At 47.4% G+C, this 26,008-nt stretch overlaps 1 protein-coding gene across 7 annotated transcripts in view; it reads left to right on the top strand.

Moving 5' to 3' along the window:
• Positions 1–26,008, top strand: part of Agap1 (ArfGAP with GTPase domain, ankyrin repeat and PH domain 1) — a 432,542-nt gene that overhangs the window by 199,429 nt on the left and 207,105 nt on the right. For all 7 annotated transcript variants that reach the window (XM_052192070.1, XM_052192071.1, XM_052192067.1 and 4 more), the window contains exons 7-9: positions 1,809–1,936; positions 3,369–3,524; positions 9,300–9,392. In XM_052192070.1, coding sequence (XP_052048030.1) covers positions 1,809–1,936; positions 3,369–3,524; positions 9,300–9,392 — 377 coding nt within the window. The remainder of the gene's footprint in view (positions 1–1,808; positions 1,937–3,368; positions 3,525–9,299; positions 9,393–26,008) is intronic.

Here is a 26,008-nt window from a genome sequence, read left to right as displayed (position 1 = left end):
GAAACTGGGGTGAGGGGGTTCATCTTGACTGACAGTTGCAGAGGGGATAGGACCTGTCATGGTGGGGAGGGCATAGCAGCAGGAAGATGAAGATGACGATGGACTGGCAGTCAGGAGGCTGGCTGATCACATTTCATCTGCAGAAAGACAGAGAACAGGAAGTGGGACCAGGCTAAAGGATACATATCCTTCAACAGGGCTCCACCTTCTAACTCTTCAGGAGCCTCCTGAACAACTCTTCAGGAGCCTCCTGAACTGGGTAGTAAGTTCCCGACAGATGAGCCCAAAGCGGCTTTTACATCCAGACCCCGGCACCCACCCGGGCAGTTAGGAGTTGGAGGAATTTGGGGTTTGAAATTTCAGAACCTCCGTGTGACAGGTATTTGCAGTTCCTGGACACTGACCTTAGGTTTTCTTTTTGAGTTGCACATAATGATTTTTCTTAAGATCGTCTAATACACATTTTCAACGGTCCCTGATCAATACACCAATGGCTTTGAAATGACGGAGTGCCACGAAATTCCTCTGTAATTTAAACATGATTAGCTGATGAAGGTTATGATCAATATGTGGCGGGAAGATAAATTAATTGATATCATCCTTTCGGGGTGATGAGAAGCCTTTTGGAGGTGGGTCGTGACTGATGAAGCGCCTGCTTCGTCTCTGGGAACCATTTTTAATGGATTGAATTTCCACATAGTCACATTTAACACTATCATTCCTTTGCACAGAAGCCATGAGCTGTGGACACACCAGTTTCTGCTTAAAGTTGTATTCATTTGGAAATGAAATTGTGAACACCGTGTGGCCTGGTTCTTGTAACCATTGGTCCTAGAGGGGCAGAGTGGCTCAAAGCAGCAGCAGAGTGTGCGGAGGTGAGGGCTGGGAAGCTCCATTCCAGCCTCCCCAGAGACTCCCCAGCCTCCACATGGGCCTCTGTAGCTGCTCCTCTGCACTGACACCTCTTGCTATAAGAATGGCTTTCTGATCACTGATCTTCCTTGCAGTTAAATTCAATATGCTTTATCAGCAAGCCTATTTGCTGAGAGAAGTTATGGCTGGTTGAATTTATATTTGTATTGATTAAGATAAACTTCTAGTGTATGTGGGAGTATATTAGAATTTTAAAAAAAAGAAAAAGGAAAAAAGGAAAAAAGGAAAAGGGAAAAAAGGAAAAAGAAAGTGTTCTTGATACTCTTGTTTAAGTATATAATTCTACAAGTCTGTTACAAGTCATTCTTTCAAGGAATTTTAAAAGGGATTCTGTTCATTTTTCCTTTTTTGGGATTACTCTTACATCAAATAATTGGAAACTGCTATTTGATTAGGATAATCTGTGGTGGCTCTGTACCTCTTGCTACACGCTTCAGTCCCCTGAGGTGGTTCAAGCAGGCAGGCTGAGGCCCTTCCAGGAGTCAGGGCTGGTCTGTTTTGAATCCTATCTCACTAGTGTGGTCCAAGTCACCTAATGGACCTGGTGACTGCTGGCACCAGAGTCTCGTGTGTCCATTTCAAAGAGAACAGCTCTCACCTCAGGACAGGTCAAATGAGCTTCCTCTTCTCGTCCCATTGGCCAGGGCTTGCTTGTGCTCTGTCCTGATTGGCCAGGGTTTGTGCGTGGGCCATGATCAGCTGGGAGGGATCCAGAAGCCCTGGGAAATGTCCTATATATCCTGGTAGTAGGTGTCCAGACGAAATTCACTGTAGAACATGACATGGCAGGAGCCAGGGATCACCAGAGGCCCCTGTTGTTCACCTCATGCGCGGCCAGCAGCCTCACAGCGATGTCTCCTGTCTCTGTCTACTAGTTGCCCAGAAGATTGTTGCCACGAGGAAGAAGCAGCAGCTGTCCATAGGCCCCTGCAAGTCCTTACCCAACTCTCCAAGCCACTCCTCTGTGTGTTCTGCCCAAGTGTCCGCGGTCCATATCAGCCAGGTACGCACGTGCACGGTGACGTGGGAGATGAGGCACAGAGTGGAGCAGGAGGGCGCGCAGCCACGCCAAGGCTGTCAGCAGTCTTTTTTGTTGTTGTTGTTTTTTGTTTTTTGTTTTTTTGTTTTTTTGGTTTTTTTTGTCTTTTTTAATTTTGTAAATAACAGCATGTCAGTAATTGACTTCCCATTTTCTTCAGAGAAGCTGCTGTGGCCAAGTGGGCTTTATGGGAGTCAGTCTTTAATGCTCTCTCTGCACACTGCCTGCGTTATGAGGCATGCTGGCACAGGGTGGTGCCAGGTGTGTGCTGCTGTCGTTGCTGTTGATTGAAATCACTAGCACTGCTCCTGATAGGTTTATGGCAGCAATAGTTAGGAGTAAATCTTACCAGCTCAGCAACACACTTTTTTTTTTTTTTGTTCTTTGAGACAGGGTTTCTCTGTGTAGCCCTAGCTGTCCTGGTAGACCAGGCTGGCCTCAAACTCAGAAATCCGCCTGTCTCTGCCTCCCATGTGCTGGGATTAAAGGCCTGTGCCTCCTTTACCCTCAGGAACCTACTTAAGCTTAGACCTGGTGTTTGGCTACAGTTACTATCTCCTTTAGGTCCTGTAGAAGCTGGTACTGCACCTCAGCAATATTTCACTAAATTATTAATTTGGAAACAAAGTACTTGTCAGAGGGATCCACCTGGAGCCTCCTTAAGGAGCTGGTCCTTGTTTTGTGATCAGCCCTCCGTGGGTGACTGTCCCATTCCAGACGCTCAGTTTGCCTGGGAAGCTGCTACCGTGGTGCTCTTATCACCTGGGCCTAGGGTGGCCCAGCCACACCTGGACCCCTTCACTATTGGTGTCTTCAGCTTTTGAGTGATCAATAAACGTTTTAGATTTTATGAGGTTCATTTAAAAGAGGCTGCACATTGTTCTGAGTACCCATTCCCTCCTCACCCCAGGAGGAACAGGGGCGGGACCACAGGGTTGGTTTTTTAACTGCACCTTGTTTTTCAGAGAAAGAAATAAAGTTGTTTTGGGTTTTTTCCCCCCCAATTTTTTTTCAAGGTTCACTGCATTGGTACTGATACTTGTAGTCTCAGTAGTGTAGAGACTGAGACAGGAAGATTACTTCACGTTCAAATCCAGTGTGGCTACATAGTGAGTTTTAGGTCAGCCTAGGCAACAGAATGAGGCCCTTTCTCAAGAAATAGAAAGAAAATTTCAAGGCCCATTATGGAGACCTGAGCTCTCTTTTCTCAGACAAAGTAATTCTTGTTTCTAACAGCAATCAGTGCTAATAAAACTGGCCAGGTAAAGGAGTTGACACCTTGTCTCACAGAGAGCACGTCTCCATGGTCACCTGCCGTTTTTCTTGCTGTGCCCTGTGGGGTGGGTTTTATGCTGTTTCACTGACAGTGTGTTGCTTTTGTTTTTGACGTTTACAGACAAGTAACGGAGGTGGGAGTTTAAGTGACTACTCCTCATCCGTTCCTTCCACCCCGAGCACCAGCCAGAAGGAGCTTCGGATCGACGTCCCTCCCACTGCCAACACTCCAACGCCTGTCCGCAAGCAGTCCAAACGCAGGTCCAACCTATTCACAGTGAGTGTCCGTGCTGGGGGCCAACCTCTCAATGACACTGGCGCCTTAATCACGCGTCTGTCCTAGGGTCCCATGATGTCTGCACAACCCAAGCTAAACTAATGAGAACTGCAGTGACTGTCCTGGAGACTGAGGAAATGGTGAGAAGCAGAGATTTGGTTCCTGAGCAGAATGGGAGTTTCCCAGAAGGGACTGGGTGGGAATCCTGAGGAGTTTATGCATAATCTTTACCCTCCCAGGACTTTCATGCTCTCCTGCTGAGGACTTGTGTTAGATACAGAGATGGGGAAGGTCTTGGGGAGAATTTCCGTTTGCATCTGACCAATCACAGAGAGACCTTGGCTATAGCCCCATTCACCTGTTGGGTCCGAGAACTGGCTCCAGAGGTGGGCACGTAGGATTTGCCTGCCCGTCAGTATAGCAAACCCCATTTCTCTCTCTCTAGGGTTTCTAGGGATTCCTGCCGTGGGCTTCTCTTGGGTTTTCCTCAGAGCCCTCTAGGAAGTATCCTGGTTTGGAAATCTTAACTTTGGTTTAGAAACTCTGAGTCTAAGGGAGGGCCACATGTGTGCAGTTTCCAAGCTTTTGAGCCATTGGGTACAGGTGTTCCCTGAATACAGAAAAGGGAACCATACTGTTTTATGCTTCTTATGTCCAGCAGATATCACCAGTTAATCATGGATGGCTTTGTAGTTGAGCCCAGAGGTACTATGGTATGGTTTCAGGAAGTCTTTCTCTGGCCAGCTCTGTAATATTTCATCTTTGAATAAACCCCAGGCAAATCCTTTGGCCCCTGGATTTGGTTGAATGCTACTGACTCAGTCACAAGGAAGCATCTTATTGTTATCTTCCTAAAGTCTCCCAGAGTAGCTAGAAGTTCATTGTCCACCCTGGTGCCGTCATTTGAAAATGCTCACTTAGTGCTGCCAGGTAGGTACCTGCCAGGTGTGGGCGCCTCACTCTTTCCTCACATGTCTGTGGCTGTCTTCATGGTGAAGTCACTCATGCTCAGTCTGCTGATGATAGCAGGTCCCCTCTGAGGCATCCCATTCTTTCCTTCGCTGTCCTGTATGGTACAGCTAACAGACACTGCTGATGGCACTATTTGGCCTTACACAAATCACTGAACCTCTGTGATCTGGGAGCAGGAGCTAGTCTGCGTGGGACTATTAAGAAAACTCTAGAGGGGCGGAGGAGCTATAGCAGCCAAATGTATGTTATTCTCACTGCTGTTGAAGTCTGGAACATGGACACCAGTGGTATTCAGCAGAGGCTGTAGGTGGGACTGCGGGGTAGGTCTGCTGGGGTCGTTCTGGCTTCTGTACGGTGCAGGCAAGGGTCTAACGTGTGCAAGTAGTACACAGATGCAAGGTGGTGCGCCATACAGTTTCTTAGACATACCACAACAGTCACATCCACCATCAGTCTGTCGCTGATGTCCAGAGTAGGATAGATGGTTAAAGAGATGTCACCTCCCAAAACAGGCTGCTCATTCATTTGTGACTTGGCTTCCCCCTTAAAAAACAAACAAACAACAACAAAAAACAGTTGTCACAGCTGTCTTTAGACATTGAGATCCAAGGATGTACTGGTTTGGTGGATGAGAACCTTCTGTATCCATGCTACAAGGATGGCCATGCAGAGGACGCCTAGCTAGGTTCTTGCCTAGCACCAATCAGTGCAAAGTAACTTTGGTTTCTGGCATATGAAAGCCAGGACATACTGCTTTATATAGAGCTAGTAATAGGGTGGTTCTGTTTCCTCTATCCAAAAAGACCCTGGGGCCTGGGTGATAACTCACATGACCTTCTAAGGATCTCAATTTTAAGATCTGAAGGAGGTGGGGGAGGCAGAGGGATGGAGCGAAATAGGTTTGCTAATAGTTGGTCTTCAAAGCCCTGGCTCTACTCAGTGTCTAGGAAATGGCCACAGTGAAAGAAGAACAGAGAAGCCAGGAAGCCACAGTGCTCCAGGCCTTACAGGGTGTGTGCAAGGGGCTGTTGAGAACAGTGACTGAAGTGCCCTGTGAACTGCAGCGTAATCACGGAGGTGTCTTAGAATGCTGCCTTTGCCGTCCGCCTCTTTAATGTCAGAAGAGAGAAAAAGTTGAACCCAGTTTCCCAGCTAGTGTTCATGGAATAGAAATCTGGAGTCCTGCAATAATCTGGTGCTGCTGTGGTTTTGTGCTGTGGCACTGCAGGATGAACTCTCTGAAATTCCTGAAAGTCTAGTGTGTTGCTTCTTCTCAGGCTTGGCTTTGGCCTTGGGCAGAGTGGTGGTGAAGGCCGTGGGGAACACTTTGAGTTAAAGGACTTAGAAACACTGACTCCACTAGATGTCAGTGTTATACCAGCAATGAAAAGGAGGTGAAGTGATTCTGAAATCTAAGCAATTAAGAAGCCAGATTTTAATAGGTAACAGTCTGCTCCTGTCTTTAACTGTGTCCAGTTTTCAGAGTCTTCATTCCTGTTGATGTGGGTGACTTCTGACTAACATTGTCAAAGTGTACATGCCATTGAGCCGTCCTGGATGCAAGCCATCTTAGTTAGCTCCTCCCACAACCCAGAATGTAGATAGACAGCTGCTGGGCTCTGTCCACTTAGCTAACCCGTATACACATAGTACTTAGCCTGTCCACACATGCCTTTTAAAGTGGTGTGTGCCACACAGGGACAAGATCTTCTGCTCTCTAGATGTTTTTATTTGCAAACATACGAGTTTTAAACAAATAAATCCCATGCATTTTGTATGAAATTACATTAACCAAATCATTCCATTTGTAGCAGGTTATAAATTACTTAGCAGTGGCAGTTTTGCCTTACCAATGAGAATTTAACTTGTATTGTGTTTTGTTAATTTTTTTTAATGTAAGGTCATGGCTTTGAGAAATGAAAGATTAGAAGATGACTCCCATTGGGTGCCTACTTTAGAAATATTCAATTTGTGGGCGCACAGCTCATTTAGCAGCCTGGTTTACATGTGGTTAGAATGTTTCATGGAATAATATTTTAAAATATTCCTCAGTGAAATTCTGAACTACCTTATCCATTCCCCTGCCTGTTCCAGGGATGGTCATTTACCTGGGTGGGTCGATATGTGCTGTCTGCATTTGGGGGTATTAAGCTAGCAAGGCTTCTTAAGTTCTGTATGGTGTTGCTTTATCTCTTTACAAGCTTTTAAAGAATTGTGTCTCTATGTGGCATTTTTAAAACCACATAAAAAACTTGCCATGGGATGCTGATACCATTAAACACAGCCTAGCTTCCCAGTACCCAAGGATTACACAGAACCTGTACCTAACTCAGCAAAGCTCACAGGAGGAAAAGGCACAATGAAATCCATAGTATAAAAGGATTGACACTCAGTGTCTCACGGAGAACAGGAGCCCCAACGCCTGGCATGGCGTGTTCCGTCTGCTCCAGCCTACTGGCTGGAAGTGAGGAGCAGGCTCTGTTTGATGGGCAGGGATGCCAGCGGCGATTCCCTGCTAAATGTGCAAGGGACTGGCTGCCTCTGTGACTTTGTGTCTTACATAGAGGGAGCTAACCATTTTTTAAACGAAGTAGATAATCTGTCCCTTCCCTCCCCTCTGTCTTCAGTGTTAGGTACGCAGCAGTCATTCTGAGCTTGAAGTGGTTGGCCTGAAGTCTCCTGCCCTCAGTGGGTGTGATAAAACTGGTTCTGAGGAATGCGTAGGCTGGACACAGCAATAGACACCAAGGGCTGTCAGCAGCTCCTAGGCAACAGTTTTGGCAGCGGCGGTGGGAGGATGTAGACCACTGAAGTCTTTCAGTCTGGGCAGGAATGCAGGGAATCCTCCCTAGGGATGACGAGGTGCAGGGTGTCATACCTGCTGGATTGGTTGTGGTTTAGTTGTTCTTGGGTCGGCCTGTCGTGGGCAGCAGACACTTCTGCTCAGCAGCCTGTCAGAGATCTCCTTTAGTTTTATGGCACTTTCCACTGAAAATTGTATCATTGTGGATTTTTTTTTTCCAATGAATACGCTGAGTTTCTCACTTGTCTCTGAGCATATGATTGTGTGAAATAAGGCTTCTGTCTCTTTACGACTTTGGAGCTGTGTACAGCACTGGCTGCTGCTTCCTGCTTCTGTGGAATTCAGAATTCTGCTCTGAGATCAGCAACCGAGGACAGATGCGCCGCCTCCAGGAAAATGTTCATTTTTTTTTTAATGTTTGTTTTGTTAATTATCCTACTTAATGGAGAATAATGAAGATTAATTTTCGAATTTAGGTATTTAGAGATGATAAGGTTCCCAAAATGCCTTTAATGCTCTTTATTGATCCAGAATTTCCCTGAAATGTTGTCATCTACAAGCTTTGGAACTTAATTTTCTGATTGGAGCCTTCCTGTGCCTACCTGCCCACAGACTGACCTGTGGAGCAGAGAGCTGACTGTGTGCGGTCCTGTCGTGCGTTGTCAGTGACTGAGGAGTAGAGAGCGAAGGGGCTTCTATGACAGATCTGGGATTCACGGTGAGGGCAGCGGCATGGGGCACTAAGGAGCCACGGACAAATGCAGAAGCTGCTGAAATCGCTACGGGTGTGCTTTCTCGTGTGCACTGCCCTGGGGCAAAGTCAGCGCCCTGCAGTGCCCCAGCCCAGTCGATGTCACAAGCACCTTCCCCTCTGTCTTCCAACTAAATTTTGGCAGTAAGCTGTCCCATCAGGCTTTGCTTTTATTAAATCCCAGAGCCTTATCCTTTTGGATGCTGTTTTAGAAGGGTCCTCCGTTTCCTCCCACATCCTTTTGAATCTGAATTTCATTAGCTGCTCCTAGCAGTACCGGACACCACCGAGTCTCTCTGTTCCATATATCATCTCAGATTTGAAAAGCACAGGAAAATGTTTCTCCATTTTCAATATTGCGTGAGTAATGTTCCCATTGAAAAGTAATGGAGTGAAGTTGTCACTTGTCAGCACTGTTATTAAGGAGGACGAGTCTCAGATCTTTCTCTCATAATAAAATAAATCTGTCAGACAATCACCGTGCTTACGCTTGCTCATGCCAGCAGGAGCCGGGGCGTCGGTGACCGGTGGCTGGCGTTCCGCGGCTTTCCCCAGGTGCCCTCCTCCCGACATCTGCCAGCCACTGGGCAGTTCACACAGCAGCAGCGTCAACAACCCTTCCAAGATGCTTGGCTCAGGAACCTGGCAAACAAGCCGTTGCTCATTGCTCCCCGAATATTGACGTTTTGTCAGAAAGATTTTCAGTTTTTGCCTCTGTTATCCTTCCATTGCACAGGAGACTGCTCTAACTTTGAAATCAGTTTTCTAACCGGCCAGAAGCAGTAAAAGGAAACATTGCTTGCCCCTTAAAACGGTGCATGGAGGCATACCAGTAAGCCACACTGCTGCGTGGCTAATAGACTTTTCTAAATCATGCAGACATTAATTTAATCCACACTGTTCTGTGGAGGGGCTTCCAGATAACCTTCGAGGCCCCCTCTCTCCTCAGCCATGCGCACTGCAGCTCTAGAGTGTGTTTTCTCGCTGGGCGTTGCTTTCCTGGATGGTCCATTGGTTTCTAGTAATTGCATTTTGAACTCTTTAAAAAAGAATTAAAAGATAATTTCGCAGTAGAAAAGTCAGGGGGAAAGTTTAGAAAATTCTCTTTGGAATGATGAGTCAGTGCGGATGAACTGCTGGGGGTGGCGGTCCTCAATCCTGTTGGCAGGAGCTCCGCGCAGAGGGGCAAGACCCGTCTGGCAGCCACAACCCTCGCCCAAATGCTAACTTTACTTTTTTTGCTTTTCAGTCTAGGAAAGGGAGCGACCCAGACAAAGAGAAGAAAGGCCTGGAGAGCCGCGCGGACAGCATCGGGAGCGGGCGAGCCATCCCAATTAAACAGGTACACTTGTCCCCTTCCCCGCCTCGCTGGAGACACACCTCGGTGCAGCCTGGGATGCTGCTGGCTGGAGCACCAGGGTTTGTTTGATGTGCTCTGTTGATGAATGTAGAAGTCACTCACTTGACATCAATTAGAAGGGGTTCCTGTGAGTATTAAAATGGGATCATTAGAATAAGAAGGGGGAATGCGACAGCAGCCCTAATGAAGTGCGGTCTGCCCGCCTGCATATGGAGTGTGTTTCCATGCCGCACTGGCTTCAAAGGCTGCCTTTGTAGCATAGCTTTGATTGGGCCGCTGGCCGCCAGGCGACAGGGGTAAATCAGATCACTGTAGAAGAACCCCTTGTGATCACAGGAATAGCCTGACGTGGCCCTAATTTGCTCTTGCAGACGGACATCTGAACACTGTTTCAGGCCGGTCTGTAACAACGAGGCAATTAGTTGTAATAATCCTAGCTGGCGTGTCAGCTGTGCGCTCTTGTTTGTAATTTGCTAATGAAGGGATTGTAACTTTGATTAGGTTCAGTTTCATTTAGACCTTATTATACACAGGAACATTTACAGCTGTAATGTGGGGCCTTAATTAAACTTCCCCATTACACAACAGGACTTGAATTCAAGCATTTGTTTTGGCCAATGTTGCTAGCCTGAAATGGGTTTTCATTAGCCCGGAAACCAGGTCCTAAATTACTTCACGTCTCTAGCAAGACACACTGGAATTCGTGTGTGACGTCTTTTGCCGCTTCATTTCCGAAACAATAAGAATAAAGAGTTCAACCCAGCTCAGCGGCTCTCGAAATGTCATCTTTTTGGTTGATAAAGAAAGCCAATTGATTTAGACTCTATTCTGTTTGGGTGGGGGTGGTAAATCTGTGGGTAGGACACAGCTCTGCCTTCGATGGGTGACGCTGGTGGCCCATTGGGAGCTCTGGGTGATCTAGGGCATCCGCTGCCTCTTCCGCAGCTTCCTCCCGGCTTCCCTTGGTCTGTGCGCATGGGCACTGGTTGCCTCGAGGGAGGGGGAAAGTATTGATGCAAATACAGTGGACTCACGTGTGCAGTGCAGGTTTCACCTGTTTGCAGCTAATGACTGCAGCCCTCGTGAGGAGCGGGAGGAGCATTTCAGGTGGAAGATGGGAAAGCTGAGGAGCCGCCGCAGGGGATTTCTGAGAAGCCAAGACTGCACTGCTGCACTCCGCTCTGCTGCAGACCAAAGTGCCCCGTGGGCAACATTCGCCCGTGGGGCGGTGTGAGCCATTGGCCCAGAGGAAGGGGGCTAGAAGTGCTAGCCGAGGCTGTTAGGCGTCTGCATAGGACCACCCTTGCCATACTAGGTGACAAAGTTAGGAGCCAGCTTTTGCAGCACCATGAAGAAAAATTTTCACCTTCCATGTGTTTACAAACAAGGCAAGAAACCTTCCTAGTGATGGGCGGTATTTTCCTTATAAACAGGCTCATTACTTCTGAGGGCCGTGAACATAGCTGATTCCTCAATTTGATTATTTATTATAATATAACTCTACATAAGGCCATTTTATTGTATGATTTCTGCGCAAGTTGTCTCCTGTAGAGTCATAAAATTACACAGCTATTCTTCATGTAAGAACCAGAGCTGGGGCATTGAAGAGGATTGCTTCTTAATGTCCATCACCTTCCCGTCCTGTCCACTCTCAGCCTGAGGGGGGCTCACTGTCCCAACCGGAAACTTCTGGGGAGCCAACCAGGCCCTGGTGTAATTGGAGCCTCACTTAATCTGTTCCCTGCTCATCTTTGGACAGGGTCAGCTTCCCAACCCAACTTTGAGTTTGCAAAGCGAGGATGTGACCAGCTGGTGTAAAGTGAGTGCTTTACATCCATCCCTTGGGAAGCTTTTCTGTCCTGAATGTTCAGTAATACTCTTGTTGAAATGTTAATCGTGGTTTCCTTGGGACTCCTGGGAGGAGGGAGCATTTGATTTCCTCCACTAGGTGTCCACAGTGAGGGCCCAGGGACTAACTCCTACCAGGTCTGCTCCCAGCCCCATGGTCCCACTTTAGCCGATGCTCAGGTACCACACCTAGACTCCCCATAGAGGATGTTCATATTCCGTTCAGCCTGCAGGCTTTTTGTCTGTGGTGTTCCAGGTACCCCACCCTTTCTGTGGAGTAAGGTGCAGCTTATAGTGGTCTGGGTTATAGTGCTCCATGCTGTGTATGCCTGAATTTTCAAAGTGTGGATCAAGGAAGAGTAGCTACACCCCTTGCAGCCCTCTCTCTGCTGTGGTGACCTCACACAGCAGAGGGCAATGCCTGAAAGGGGCACTACCTGCCTAGAATGTTCTAGAAAACCCACTGGTGAATTCCTTGAATAAATGAACATTTAAATAAGAGCTTGTTATCTATATGTCTTTTTCTGTAGAATCCTGTTTAACCTCTAGCAGAGTAGGGGCCACTAGGTTATGTTGATCTTAAGTTAACCACAAACAGGGTGAATATTCACAAACGGTAAATATTCAGGGCTAGCCAGCTAGGCACCTCACATCTGTGCTACTCGGTGGCAGGAACCCTCTAAAGCAAAGTTACAGTTTTGAACATTGTTTTTATGGGGGTGTGCCTGTGTGAGTTTATGAGCGCCATGTGCATGCAGTACCCACAGAGGCCAGAAGGAGGCAGTGGATCCCCTGGCACTAGAGTTCCAGCTCGCTGGGAGCCACCACATGTGGGTGCAGGACACCAGACTTGGGTCCTCTGCAAGAGTATTAAGCGGTGTAAACCGCTAAGCCATTTCTTCAGCCCCAAGTTTTACATGTGTTAAATCAGCCATGAGAACCCTCACCTCACACAAAGGTATCGTGTACCGTGTAGAGTATGTCTAAGGCTGTGCTCCTTCAGGGATACGGGGGAGTGTGGATCTGTCCTCAGGGGAAACACCGCCCTGCCTGTGTCCCTCTCTCACAAGCCAAGAGTCCTTGGCCTTCAGTGAATTTTGGTAAAGACTAGAAGAGCCCTGGCCTCAGGGTGGAGGGAGGAGTCACTGCAAAGCTCCTGTGCTTGAGCACTTGGTATTCGGGTCACTTCTGCTCCTTCATGGGAATTGCACGAGTACTTGTGAATTGAATGGGGCAGTGCACGCCCTATGACCTCATGACCGGACTGGTTGCCCGTGTACTGCCTTCCTCCTGTTTAGCTTGTTACAAGTCAGTCACCAGGTCACCATCCCTCAGGACTATTTCTCTCTTCCCCCATGCTAAGGTTCGTCAAGAATAAGGAATTGTTTCCTAGACTTTAATTTCATTTCTTCAGGATCTGGGCCCAAGTCTTCTTTTGTCCTGTCTGGCTACCCAGAGCGGATGGATGTAGAGAGCCCCGTTTCCTTTCTTACTAATATAAGGTCTATTTGAGTGGAATTGAAAAAAGCAAAGCGAGGAAAATAAAAGCCAGCGGCCCAGCTCAGCGGCCAGTGGGCTTGTCACGTATTAATTTTTCATCGCTGTGGCAAGTTGTACATACATAATCACTTGATTGCAGTGGGAGTTAGGGGGCTCCTATGGTGTCATTTGCATAAATCTTGTTAAGTCAATGGCAGTTAATGAAGTACAAATGAGCCCGGAGAAGGTGACATGCAAATCGTGGGTGGCAGATGGGAGGTCTGTTTGGGGGACGGCAGCTGTGTACTCTTTTCTTCTTTCTCTTTAGCATTTTTTAATCTCTATATTTGAGTGCAGATACATAGCCCTAAGCCTCAGCCTCCTCCCCTTCCGTGGACTCCGAGCCAGGACCTAATGCTCACGCTGGGAGTCGGAGATGACAGGAGTGTGTGCGTGCTCGCTCTCTCTCTCTCTCTCTCTCTCTCTCTCTCTCTCTCACTCACACACACACACACACACACACACACACACACACACACACACACACACACGAGAGCAGGCTCGAGGTTTCAGTGTCCCATCACACTTCCACAACTGAACGTGGATTCCACTGGTGTCCACAGCACAAACAGGTCTTAGAGATTCCAAACCTGAAAACGATTGTTTCTGCTTAACTGGCTTCTGGGGAATTTTTTTCTTCACTCTCCATGCGGGCCAGCTGCAAGTGGATAGGCTCAGAGCCCCACCCTGGGAGCCTGCCTTGCCAGGATTGCTTAACTGTTGAAATCAGGTCCCAGTGAAGACCCTGTCTTGTCAGAGCAGGGTTCCCACAGGCCAGGCTCTGCTTTGCTTGGAGTCCTTGCTTGGAGGTTTTGCACTGTTTCTGCCTTCTGCTTTTTAGAAGCCCAGGGCTTCTAATTTGGCCTGAGGTTTTGATATTTCGAGAGGGTCTAACCTCGACTGAAGAACCCTAAGGAGGTGTGGAGAGAACCCCAACCCTCCTGCCGGAACGCACGCGCACGCTACTCTTGGTTTCTCCAGGCAGTTTCCAGGGCTTTGGGTCTTCGCCCTACGTCTGTGCTGTGGTTAGGGAGCCACAGCTCTCCAGCTGTGATGTGCCCTAAAGTGGGGGTGGGGTTTTTGCTCTCAGAGCAGTGTTCACCCTAGTCTTGACATATAGGAGTCCCCCAACTTCTTACTCTGTGCAGAGGCTTGAGTGCTGGGGAGCTGTAACCTGACAGTACTGCAGAGTATTGGTTACTTGTATTATGACTGTGACAAAATGCCTACAGAGGACCTATGGGAAGGAAGGGTCACTGATTTTGGCTGTAGTTCCAGGTTGTGGTCCATCATGGCAGGAGTGTGGGTCAGCTGGTCACATTGTACCCACGGTCTGCAAACTAAGAGAGACAGAGGCTGGCACTCAACCCCCATCCTCTTTCCCTTTATGTTATGTGTGGCGTTTTTACCCGTAGGGTGGCATTGCCCATGTTCAGTATGGCTTTTCTTTGCAGCAGGAGTTCTCCTTGGAAATGTCCTCACACACTCACCCAGGGGTATGTCTCCTGGGTGACTCCAAATCCAGGCAGATTGACAGAGAAGATTAAGCATCGTATATTGTCACAGGCTGTTGTCCTGTTACTTGGTGGCCCTGATGTGCCTGTTACCTGCCAGTACAAAGATAGACCATTCTGGAGAAGCTATTTATGGGCCAGAGTATTTCAGTGCAAGAGGCTGCCTCTTGGGACAAGGACTGTGAACTGAATAGCCTGGTTATGTGGCCAGGGGGTGGGCATGACCAAGGCCACCTTCTGGGCCATCAGGGGAAGTGCTCCCCCTCTGGTGGACAGAGAATAAGAGAGGGCTAACAGTCATACTGATCGTAAAGGCTAGTGGTTCTCATGGGAGTATGCCTTCCCCTGTGGCTGTAACTGCCCTCTGTAGATGCTGGGGTGCCTCAGACTGAGAGGTTTCTCAAACATCCAGGCTGCCGCAGGGGCACTTGACCAGCTGGCAGCTCACCTTCCAAGGCTGCCCTGATAAGGGAGGAGCCTATTAGATGGTCCATTCCTGAGGGTTTGGATTATTCACAGAAAAGAAAATTGAAGAGTGTTTACATGAGAGCCTTAGTAAAAGTTAAAACATTAAATTCAATTTTTTTTTAAATCTTCGCAGTCATACGAAGGCATTTCCATTGTGTTGTGACTTTCCTTTCCAAGGGTATTTAGCTTCAAGTATGGCATCTGGCATTGTCCCGCCTGCTTAATTCCTGTCCCCATGCCTCAGGGTGAAAGGGGTCCCTCTGCTCTGTCTCAAAAACCCTTGTTTGGAAAGAGCAGCAGTGAGTCCCCTGGGGTGTATGGCTTGACTCTCAGACTGGATACCCCAAAGATGGTTGGGGTATCTGCACCACGCTCTGATAGTTCCTCATTTGCAAAATGGAAGTTTGGGAAATGTTTGTATAGGATTGTTTACATACCTAATATCAGGGCTGTTTGTAGACTGGTGTAAACGGAGACATCAACTACTTGCCAGGCAGATATCACACCCTCACTGTGGTACTGACGCTGTTTCTCTCTGCTTAAAGCAGTGGCAGCACTGGCCACAGAGCTCCTGCTTGCGCTCCTCAGTAGACTGCCCCACCACACTGACAGGATTGCCCTGTGGACCTGTTCCGCTGAGAAGGGGACATCTGAGGAAGTCCTCAGTGGTGTCCTAGGCTTTTCAAGAAAGGCATCACACAGTGACATTCTTATCAGGTTGGAGCAAAAGCACATTTTTCGGTCCTCCATCTCAGGAAGAGAATTTATTTTTAACTGAGCCCCTAATGGCCACATTTTAAAGCCAAGGACACCACTTTCCCTTGATGCCAACACTGACAGCTGTAATTATATAGGGAGAAGGTTGGTGTGATTTAAAATTGACACGGAAGAAATATTTTCCTAGGTTTCTTCATTTCCTTTGAAGTCCCAAGAATCAGAATTATTTGTAGACTAGGGAAGACAGAAACACTAAGCGGTTCTCATCCTGGAATCCTCTCGCATCACACCAGATCCTCACCTGCCGCCATACTTACTCCGGCCTCTATGTATGGCACATCAGCATTGGCCAAGTGCCTGGCGCTCCTGAGTGTGATCTGTGGTGGGGCGCTGGCAGTGATGAGCTGAGTGTGCCCTATGCATGCGAGGGGCTTCTAATGTGTTAGAGCATCTTACTGCTTTCATTCAGAACCCACTTAATTTCTACCAGCCTGGGCCCTGTTACAAATGGAGTCCAAGGCCCTGGGGGACTGAGTCTGCAGCACTAACAAGTGGAGAAACTGGCATCAAGCCTCACGGCCCGACAGCATGCCTTCAGCAAGTCTTCCCAGCTGCACGTCCCATCCAGCTCACAGGATACTCTGCTCAAGGCGGCCAGTGACTGTCTTGTGTGGGAGCTGTGCAGTATGTAAACCCCATGAGCTCCTATAGCATTACCTGAGGTGGAGGGGCTGAGTCAAGGTTGAGACTGTAAGTTGAGCATCCGTTTGCCAGGTGATGCTGATGGTGCAGGGCCAGGCTCCATGCTTTGGGTTTCCCTTATCTAGGTACGTGAGGTTTCCTGGGGCTTGTCGCCTTTGAGGCTCAAAGCCTATTCCAGGAGGTGTACTGACGACTGATGAGATGCAGTATCTTCCCTGTTCTTCCCCCCCACACCTTGTTGAATAGTGGGGTCTTCTTTCTCCTTCCTCCTGTGTGTACTCATGATGGAATGCTGTCTCCATTGGTGTCTACAGATCAAGGAGGACACGACGGAGGATTCAGTGAGGGTGGTAATGGTGGAAGCGGCAGTGACGGTGATGGTGGAAATGGTCTTACTGACTTTGATGATGGTGGTGGTGGTGACGGCACAGGTGGGAGTGGAGTGGTTTTAGTAAAGGTGAGGCTGTTGGTGGTGTAGAGGTGGTCTTAGTGAAGAGGTTGTGATGGTGGTGGAGAGGATGGTGAAGCAGCGGTGATGGTGGTGGAGTTGTGGAGGTGACAACTTCACAACGGTGACAGCTGTGATGGTAGTGGTGAAAAATGTGTAAGTTGATGGCGCGAATGTTTTTTTCTTCCCTTAAAATGAATTTTAAATTCTTGTCAAAGGATACGTTAACCTTGAAGAAGCTGTGCTATACATTGTTACTCTTTAGAAGCGGTCTAATTTTTAACCCATCATTCTCTATATTTAACTGTGTTTCATGTATATAAGGTGCTATATCTGGATTACACAAGAGGCCATTCTCTGTCTATTCTTCAAAGAATAAAAGCCTTTGTCAGTGGCCCAGAAATCATCTCAAACAACTGGTTTCTTTCAGTCTTTCCTATTTCTTAGAACTCATTTGGAAAATTTGTCTCTAAATAAATGTCTTTGTGCCCATCATTTTGCTTAAGGAACGTTTAAACATTAAACCCACAGATTTTAATGATATTAGCCTATGGCTTCCTTGCTAAAATACTATATGAATATTCAGTCTCCACTACCCACTTTGTTGTTCTATAGAAAATTGCTTAAAGTTTATAAATAGCAGGGCAGATACTGGAATATACACATGCCAAGATGTCTCCGATACTGTAACCGGAATTTGGGGAGTCCCATCTGGTATACCAGTTGATACTGAGGAAATCAGTGTCCTCTCTTGGGGTTTGTCTCATTAATAAAGGAATTTGAGAATGGACTCAAAAGATATGTGAGGATATTTTTAAGACACCCTAGGGCAATTGAGCTGTTTGTCTCAGAGGCTGCTCAGAGAAGAACGGAGGAAAGACTAGAAGCCATGCTGTTGGAGGTGGCGTGGAGGGCAGACATGGTGGGCGGGCAGCCATGTGGAAGGAGAGCGAGTTAGGGAGGGCAGAGCGTGGGGAAGCATGGTCACAGTAAGTGTGGGAAGAAAGAAGGGAAAAAGCCATCCAGTGGCTGCTTTGGAGCCTCCTTGGAGATGGGACAACTGTGTAGTAAGAAATTTAAAATAAAAACCATAAGCTGTTTGTAAAAGTTACAGTATAAAAGGATGGCTGGGCACTGGAGTTTAGGAAAACACAGAGGTTGACCTGAGACGGAATAAATGTTAAAAAACTCAGTCTTTTGTTTGGAAATAATCTGCCTCTTAGAACATTGGGAAGAGCCCTCACTGGTAGTCCTGTCTGTCATCCTCAATTCCTCCAGCGCAAGCATTTTGCAAACCTCTCACACAGCTTTCAAAACCAATGTGATGTTAGGGATCCAGAGGCCTGGTCAACTTTGACCCCATAATCCAACCCAATGTTTGACCCCCTCTTCCCAGGCCTTTGCTGTGCGCACCTCACCGCCTGTACTTAATACAGTTCTCCAGTCTTTCTGCCATTCACAGTCTTGACCCAGTGTCAGGAACGTTTGCTCAGCCATCTCGGACCTTCTGATAGCTCTTGAAGAGCTCCTGAGGGCGGGCACGTTTCTAGCAGGGGAGACAGAGCCTGTCCTCCAAAGATACATGCGGATGTTTTTAAGACACCCCAGGCAGACAAGCTGTAAATCTTAGAGAACAGTAAATAGCTGCTTTGAAAATGGAAAAGTTACCCATTTTGCATTTAGGGAAACTGAGCTCCAGGAAGGATAGAATGAACAAAGCTCTCAGCAGGGCAGATTAGGCATCCATCCTTACAGAGCTCTGTCTACAGAAAATACCAGGGGCTGGTTCTTTGTCCCATGTTCATCTAAGGACATATATAAACAATGTGTCTTGTCATAAGCCAGATTTCGTTAGCATTGTCGCTGGCTATTTTCTTTAAACCTCCTACATGTTGAAGAAGGAAATAAATAAGCACACAGAAGACCTGCTTCTCATAGCAGAGCTCACCCTCTTGTCTGTGTGTGTTTATCAGGCAAGCTTCTTAGTCCCCTCAGCAGCCCCGAGGTGGCATGCCATGCCATTCATCCTAGATTTAACAGATGAGCAAGCCAAATTTCACCTTGTGGGATTCAAACCCAGTGTGCTTATTCTCCAAACCTGCTAAAGCCAGCACTGCAACTTCTCACCAGTTACTGTATGTTAAAGCCTTAGGTACAGAATGGTACCCAGAACAGCTGTGCAGCTCTCTGTGTCAGGAGCAGCCTTGGCTGTATGGCATCCATGTTCTATCCAGGTACAGCTAGTCCTGAGGACTCCTTCCCCTAAAGCAAAGCCTCTGAGTGTATCCAACAGCCGTTGTTGGTAATTGGAGTAGCTGGAATTCGCTGTGGTTTTAATTAGCTGATTACTAGTTTTCTAAAATGTACTGTACTCACTGTGGGTCTTGCAAATTGGTAACTGGTAGCTACCAGCGTAATTAAATATTTCAGAGCACTTGGCTGCAGTAGCATTGAACTGTGAAGAAATAATGCTGTATAGCCAATCAAAAAGAGATACTTGTAAACTCATTTACAGCGGCAGTGTGTGTTAGGACCATCACAGGGATGCTTATTGCAGGAGAAATTAAAGATACAATTTTGTGCTAAGAGGCAATATAGAAATTAGTTCCTGAATTACTTGTTAATTGATTTGGTAATCCCCTCGGGCCCGCATGCTCTTTTCCCCCCTTTTTGTTGTTGCATTCAGTTAACAGTGACTATTCCCAGAGCAATAAAAATATTTTTCACAGTTAGATTAGATAATGCCCTTCCATCATCCTGCATCCGTCCGTTCATACCTGCAGCACCCAAATGCACCTGTCTCAGCCACAGCTTTTCTGGGCTGGTTTAGGTGCTCTCTCAGAGGTGGCCATGCCTTTGTGGGATGGAACAATTCCTTCAGGAGAGCATGGCTTATGTCCCAGATTACAGGCCCCTCCCACTCCTTCCCTCATGGAATCCCTCCTTTTTCTCAACAGTAGGGAGGACTTGTAGACCTGATTCATAGAACTCTAGCGTTTACAATTTGGCAAGAATAACCACACACAAGCCCATTTGTTGTTGGAGAGTGCAAATTGCTAGTGGAAATGATTTCCGAAGACAGTGAGACTTGTTTACTTACACTGAAACTGAGTGTGCATAGAAGGAACACCCCGGGAGGCCTGGGTTGGTCGGAGATGGCTTGCTAGGCCCCAGGCCTGAGCCCCTTCGCCTTCCGGCCGAAAGACTCAAAGGAACAGACACTGGGATTTAGATGCATGTTGGTGCCGCTCCTGTGAAAGGCAGAACTGTCCCTTAGAGAAAGACATTCTTGGCTTCTTGTGGGCTGCTACACACATGGCCCAATAAGCAATATGGGAGACTACTAGAAAAATGTGATTCCACTTATTTTAAACTACTCAGTTGGGTATTTTACTGCCCTGTGCCACCTGTGTATGTAAATATCATTTATGCGTACAGTTTATCCCAGTACTGGGGATTGAACTCAGGGCCTTGTGCCTGGTAGACAAGCTCTCTGTCACTGAGCTGCATACATGCCCAGGCCATGTGGTACTTCATTTTCAGGTAAGAACTGAAGGACTTTCGGCAGCACAAGAACAACAGCCAGTGTTTACATTTAGCAGTTGCTTTTTTAGAATAAGGCTATGGGTAGGATTAGTTAGTCCTTTATCAGTTTGACACAGAGATTCTCTTGTTCATCTGGTAGATATATTTGCACCTTGGTGGGTGTAAACAATACAATGTAATGCTTAATCTGAATACCTTTACCATGTCAGATGGGCCCAGGGATTGATTTAGCTTGGAGTCTTAGATTCACATAGCACCAGGTTTCTGGCTGCTGGAGTGCTCCTCGCTAGCCTGTGGCCTGTTGAGGTCTGACAGGGCACAGCCTCTGCCACTCAGAGGTGCTGGAACTCTGGTGTCAGTCATGAAAGGGGAGCTCTGTCTTGTGTTTAGTGTTTAGCTTCCTCCTCCTTGTCAGGTTCCCCAAACCCTTAAATGTTTTCATCACCATTTCCCCACAGACCTAACTCTGCTGCATTTGTTAGAAGTTCCTGTAGTTACCTCAGTTCACCCCTTTGTTTTTACCACATTATAAAAGGTCAGAATTTGGGCGGCATCCACCAAAGCAATGACTTCATTACCTTACTTCCTGGTTCTGTTGTCTCCAATACATTTTGATCAACTGCCTTCGGTTTTCAGATAACTCAGAAGGCTCGCTCTCCACTTAATAAGAGCGTTCAGCAGGAAGTCCCTCTTGGACCTGAGGGATGCAAGAAGCAATGAACATGTACGACCCTGGGCTGCTGATTACCAAGGATCTCACTGCCTCCCAAATAGCAGAGAGGAATTACATTGGTTTTCAGATTGGGAAGACACGATTGTAAACATCAGAAGTTACAAATAGGACTTTTGCATTCTGCAAGCATCTCATGTTTGAAGATAATTTCTATTATGTCCCCTGGGATTGCTAACTAATTTTTTTCAGGGGTTTTCCCTAAATTTGGTTTTCCACCAAGACCCATCATCATGTGTGTGCTAGGATTCAGGGCTTTGGCTGAAGGCCTGACACGGGAGACGAGGACTGGCAGGGCACCTCCAAGGTGATGTCTGTATCTGCTTGGTATTTCTCTGGATATTTCTGCACTCTAATGACTATTTTTCCTAATACTCGTGCTAATAATTTTTAATGGCTCGAACTGAGCAGGTGACATTTTGATACATTAACAAACCTCATCGATGACTTTTAAAAGTTCTTAAAGTGTGAGGGTACTTTGTTGTGTATTCCTTTGTCATACGTGAGTCTTGAAGGGGGGGGAGAGGGCATGGACCCCCGCCTGCATGCGCTCTGAGCTGTATATGATAGGTATTGTCCTGAATCATGTCCTGTGCCCTAAGTGCCTCGGCAAGGTTTACCACAGAGGAAGGCCTGCTGATGGAAGCTTCTTGTGGTCCAGAGAAGCCAGCCCGGCAGGCTTCTGTGTGGAGGTGAACTTTCTAGAGGGCTTACTGAGACTACTGAACAATCTGCTGAAATTTTGTCCAGAAAGGTGGTCTGATAGAATCATTACAAGTCCTTCAGAGGAAGATGATGTTGATCGTGGTCTTGACCTTTAAATCTGGGGATGGGATTTGCTAGTTGTTCTCGGGCTCCTGGGAAATGGGTGTCTCTTGGGCACTGGCAGCGACTGAGTTCCCAGGACAGCAAAGCAGCTGCTCCGTGTTGCTAACGTGTTCCGGGGCCTTGCCAGCCCCCACTGGTATGCAGAACTCAAGGTCAAGAAGCCAGTAGTAATCCTCCTGTCACTGTTCTATCCAGAGCTCCTAGGGCAGACCTCCCACTTCACCTAGGGCGGGGGAATCAGCCCTAGCCTTGGTAGTGAGGGAAGCCATTTTCTGCAGATACCTGGAGCTTATGACCTCTGTCAAGTCTGTTTTGCCATCTTGAGTATGGTGGACAGTGATGTCTCCCCAGTCTAGAAGGGCAAATGTGTTCTCCTAATGGAAGTGCCATGGCATGTTAGCCAGGCTCAAAAGTATGAACATGGAGACTTTCTGAGCTGCAGAGGGCTCCCCTTACACATTGAAACTTGAATGCAATTGGGAGTCAGAAATGCACTTAGCTAGCCCAAGGGTACCCTATATGGCACACAGCAGATTCGGGGTGGCTGCTGCTGTTGTGTTTGTGGGTCTAATGGGGGCTGTACTCACATATTGCCCAGTGTCTCAAAACAAGTGAGACCTCATCCCCTAGCCCAGGGAAAAATGCCAGGTTCAAAATTTATACTAGTCATTTGGATGTGAGGGCAATGTCTGTCACTCCATTGATGGACAGGGTTGATTTCTGTAACTGGCCATCTAGGATTCCCTGCTCCTTCCACACTATATATTCTTCCCCAAACTGCATCCTTGATTGAAGAGAAAGTCTTCCTCCATATTAGAAGACCCTTCTTGAGAAAAGGGCTTACCAAAACTGTCACCCCTGCTTCATACTCTGAACAAGCTCCCACGGTCCTATTTCCATTGTTTATTCTACAATAGAACTGAATACTTTGATTTGAGCTGTTATAGGTTGGGTACTGGACTGCCTGGTTTGTGTGTCAACTTGACACAGGCTGGCATTATCACAGAGAAAAGAGCTTCAGTTGGGGAAGTGCCTCCATGAGATCTAGCTGTGGGCCATTTTCTCAATTAGTGATCAAGGTGGGAGGGCCCCTTGTGGGTGGTACCACTTCTGTGCTAGTATTCTTGGGTTCTATAAGAAAGCAGGCTGAGCAAGCCAGGGGAAGCAAGCCAGTAAGGAACATTCTCTCCATGGCCTCAGCATCAGCTCCTGCCTCCTGACCTGCTTGAGTTCCAGTCCTGACTTCCTTTGGTGTTGAACTGCAATTTGGAACTGTAAGCTGAATAAACTCTTCCCCCCCCCCCCCCCCCCCCCCCCCCGCCAACTTGCTTCTTGGTCATGATGTTTGTGCAGGAATAGAAACCCTAAGACAGGTACCATCTACAGGGTTCAGTGGAAGGCCATTGGGATTAAGACAGAAAGAACATGAAGACAGATGGCTTAGGAGCACTGAAGATAATGGATGTGGAAGAACTTTGCTCTAAATAGGAATCTCCATGACAGTTGGTGGGCTGACCTGAAATCACTGTGGCTGGCCCCTCGTGCTTCAGTGTACTTATCAGTAAGGCGGTTATGTTTAAAGGGTCACTTAAGTATTCACCAGGCTGAGGTTTTCTATGCTCTGTGGTAATCCTCAAGAGTCTCTTGTATCTGTCAGCAGTGGCACTGTCCCTCCCAAGGTCAAAGCAAACCTGGTACAGGAAGGCTTTGAACTGATTGGTTTGCTGTTTTCCTTCCATAACATTATTCTGTTAGCTCTCTGGTAACCCAGAAAGTTTTGGATAAAGTTTGTACTTTCCTGGATTAACAGCAGGTTTTGAAGGAAGCCATCATGGGCTCAAGAATTCAGTATGGGATTCTGTGGGGTTCTGTGGGCTCAGAACTTTGGCTGAGAGAAGTGGTCTTGGAGGATGTGGGATTCTTTGGGCAAGTTGTCACCATTATCCTAGTCAGTGTCTCCCAAACATGTCTGATGGTGGGATGGTTCCAAAAATATATCCACAGGGTTCCCAATACCAGGGAGCCCACTTAAAGATACATTTCATACAAATTGTGGTCACACGAGACTCAACATTGTCCAGACTCTACTTCACATGAGGGCTGACTCCTGGTATAGTGCATTGTATAGGTCTGGACAAACATATACCAAGAGTATACACTACCACTATATCATTGTTTCAAGTAATTACAGTGTGGTACCCCTCAAAGGTTCTGGAACCTTTCTACCTATTCAGTCTTCTCTCCCCCATTTCCAGGCCCCACTGGCCATTTTACTGTCCACATAATGGTGCCTTTTGCAAAACACAGTATCATATAGGTGGAGTCTTATAGTAGCCTTTTAAGATGGTAGGCTGGTGAGCTTTCATTTTCAGCTGACACAACCTGAAGTCAAGTAGGAAGAGTTTTAGTGAGGCATTGAATCCTTTGGGTTGGCCTGTGGGCATGTGTATGAGGGACTGATTGATGTAGGGAGACTCTGCCCATTGTGAGTGGCATCATTCCCTAGGTAGGCAGTCCTGGGAATGCAGAACCGAAGCCATTCACATACTAAGCAGGAGAGCATGAAAGATGCAATTCTCTCTGCTCTTGACGAGATGTAATGTGAGTAGCTGCTTGGCGTTTTTGTCTTGACTTCCCCGCAGTTGTGGACTGTAACCTGGAGTTGTGAGCCCACTTTCCTCCTGAATTGCTCAGAGCTTTTAATCACAGCCTCAGAAATTAATCTAGGGCACATGCATTCACGCACACACACACTTGAAAGTTCTTTCACCTCTTCCCATGGTTGACCAGGCCACGTCTTCTTCTCCTTAGAGCTTGTAACACATTGTTTGTCAGAGTCTGCCTCAAGTGCCCATGTGCCTCGTGGGTTCTTCTGCATTTGGACAGTGCTAGTTAAGGCAGATTTCCAGCATCTACAGCCAGGGTTTTCTGTGGCTCTACATTCTCAGCTCATCTGTGTGACTGCCAAGGAGCCTGACTGCCGGGTTGTATGGGAAGGATTTTCAGTTTTGTAAGAAACTGTCAAACTGTGTTCCAGAGTGGCTGCACTGTCCTGCATCCCCCACCCCCAGTCCCCAAAGGCACAGACTCCTGTTGTCCCGTTCACTCGTCAGCACTTGTCAGCACCTGGCAGTTCTCTGGGCTGCACAGCTGTCTCCTCATTTCCGTCTGTGGGTTCCCAGTGGCGTAAAGTACTGAGGGTCCAAGGCCTGCTTCCCCGCCTTGGCAGGCTCTTCAGTGGGGTCTGTTCCAGTCTGGGGCCCGTTTAGAACTTGAGTTGTTTGCTTTGCTACTGATTCTCATCATCTGTGGCATTTTTGGGCGATGTGTCCTCATGGCTGTGTCATCTGTAAGCACCTCCCCTGGTCTGGGCTGCTGGGCAGCTCCTCCCTGCCAGCGATCCTCCATGTGGACACTTACTGTTGCTCCCTTTCCTTCTGATCTCAGGCTTGTTCAGTTTGGTCTGTAATATTTATTACCACTTTCCTTACCGTTTACTGGAGAAGTCAGCTGCAGCCATTTTTATGATGTTTTAAAACTTTGTGAGTGAGTGCTTCCTCAACTCTTGATGATTAAATTGCCCAGGACCTCAGGATGGGTGATGCATGTTATAAATTACATATTACAGGTGCTTAAAGTTAATCCCAGTTGATGAGCATTCAGGAATGTGTAACATGCATGATACATAACCATGCTCTCTGTCCTGGGTCAGTGCTGATCTCTGTAATTAGCAGTGAACAGAGTATCCTGACTTCCAGTTTTGCTGACTAGAGTGACCATGTGCTCACCAACCCTGCTGAGCCCAGGGGAGAGAGGGGCACAACCTGTGGACAGGAAAGCAGGTGGTCATCCATGAAAATACTGTGGGTGAATGGGTAGGTATTGTGAACTGGAGGAGAAAGGAGAGATTCTAGGAGAAGGTAACTCCTCCTCTTCCCTTGGGCAAAGGGCAGCTGATACCCACAGTACCACGCTCTGTAATTGACAGTACCAGGGACTTGGCTCTGAGACTGCATGATGAGATGAGACCTGGAGCAGCTGATGGTTAGGTGGGCCACCAGAATGACTGGGTGGCCTCATGGTAGCTAACTTGGGGATGGTTGCTGGCAGGATGGAGCCAGCAAGCAGGCCTGTGGATACAGGGTGACCCTGTGTATCAACACTGAGGGAATATCAAGGGTCTGTTCGTTCTCCATCAAAACTAGATTCTCCTCAAAGCTTCCATCTTCTGGCTTCTACATCAGAGTTAAGTCCTGTT

This window comes from Apodemus sylvaticus, chromosome 9, assembly GCF_947179515.1.
Source record: "Apodemus sylvaticus chromosome 9, mApoSyl1.1, whole genome shotgun sequence".
In the NCBI taxonomy this organism is placed as follows: Eukaryota; Metazoa; Chordata; class Mammalia; order Rodentia; family Muridae; genus Apodemus; species Apodemus sylvaticus.
This window is presented reverse-complemented; position numbering and strand designations above follow the sequence as displayed.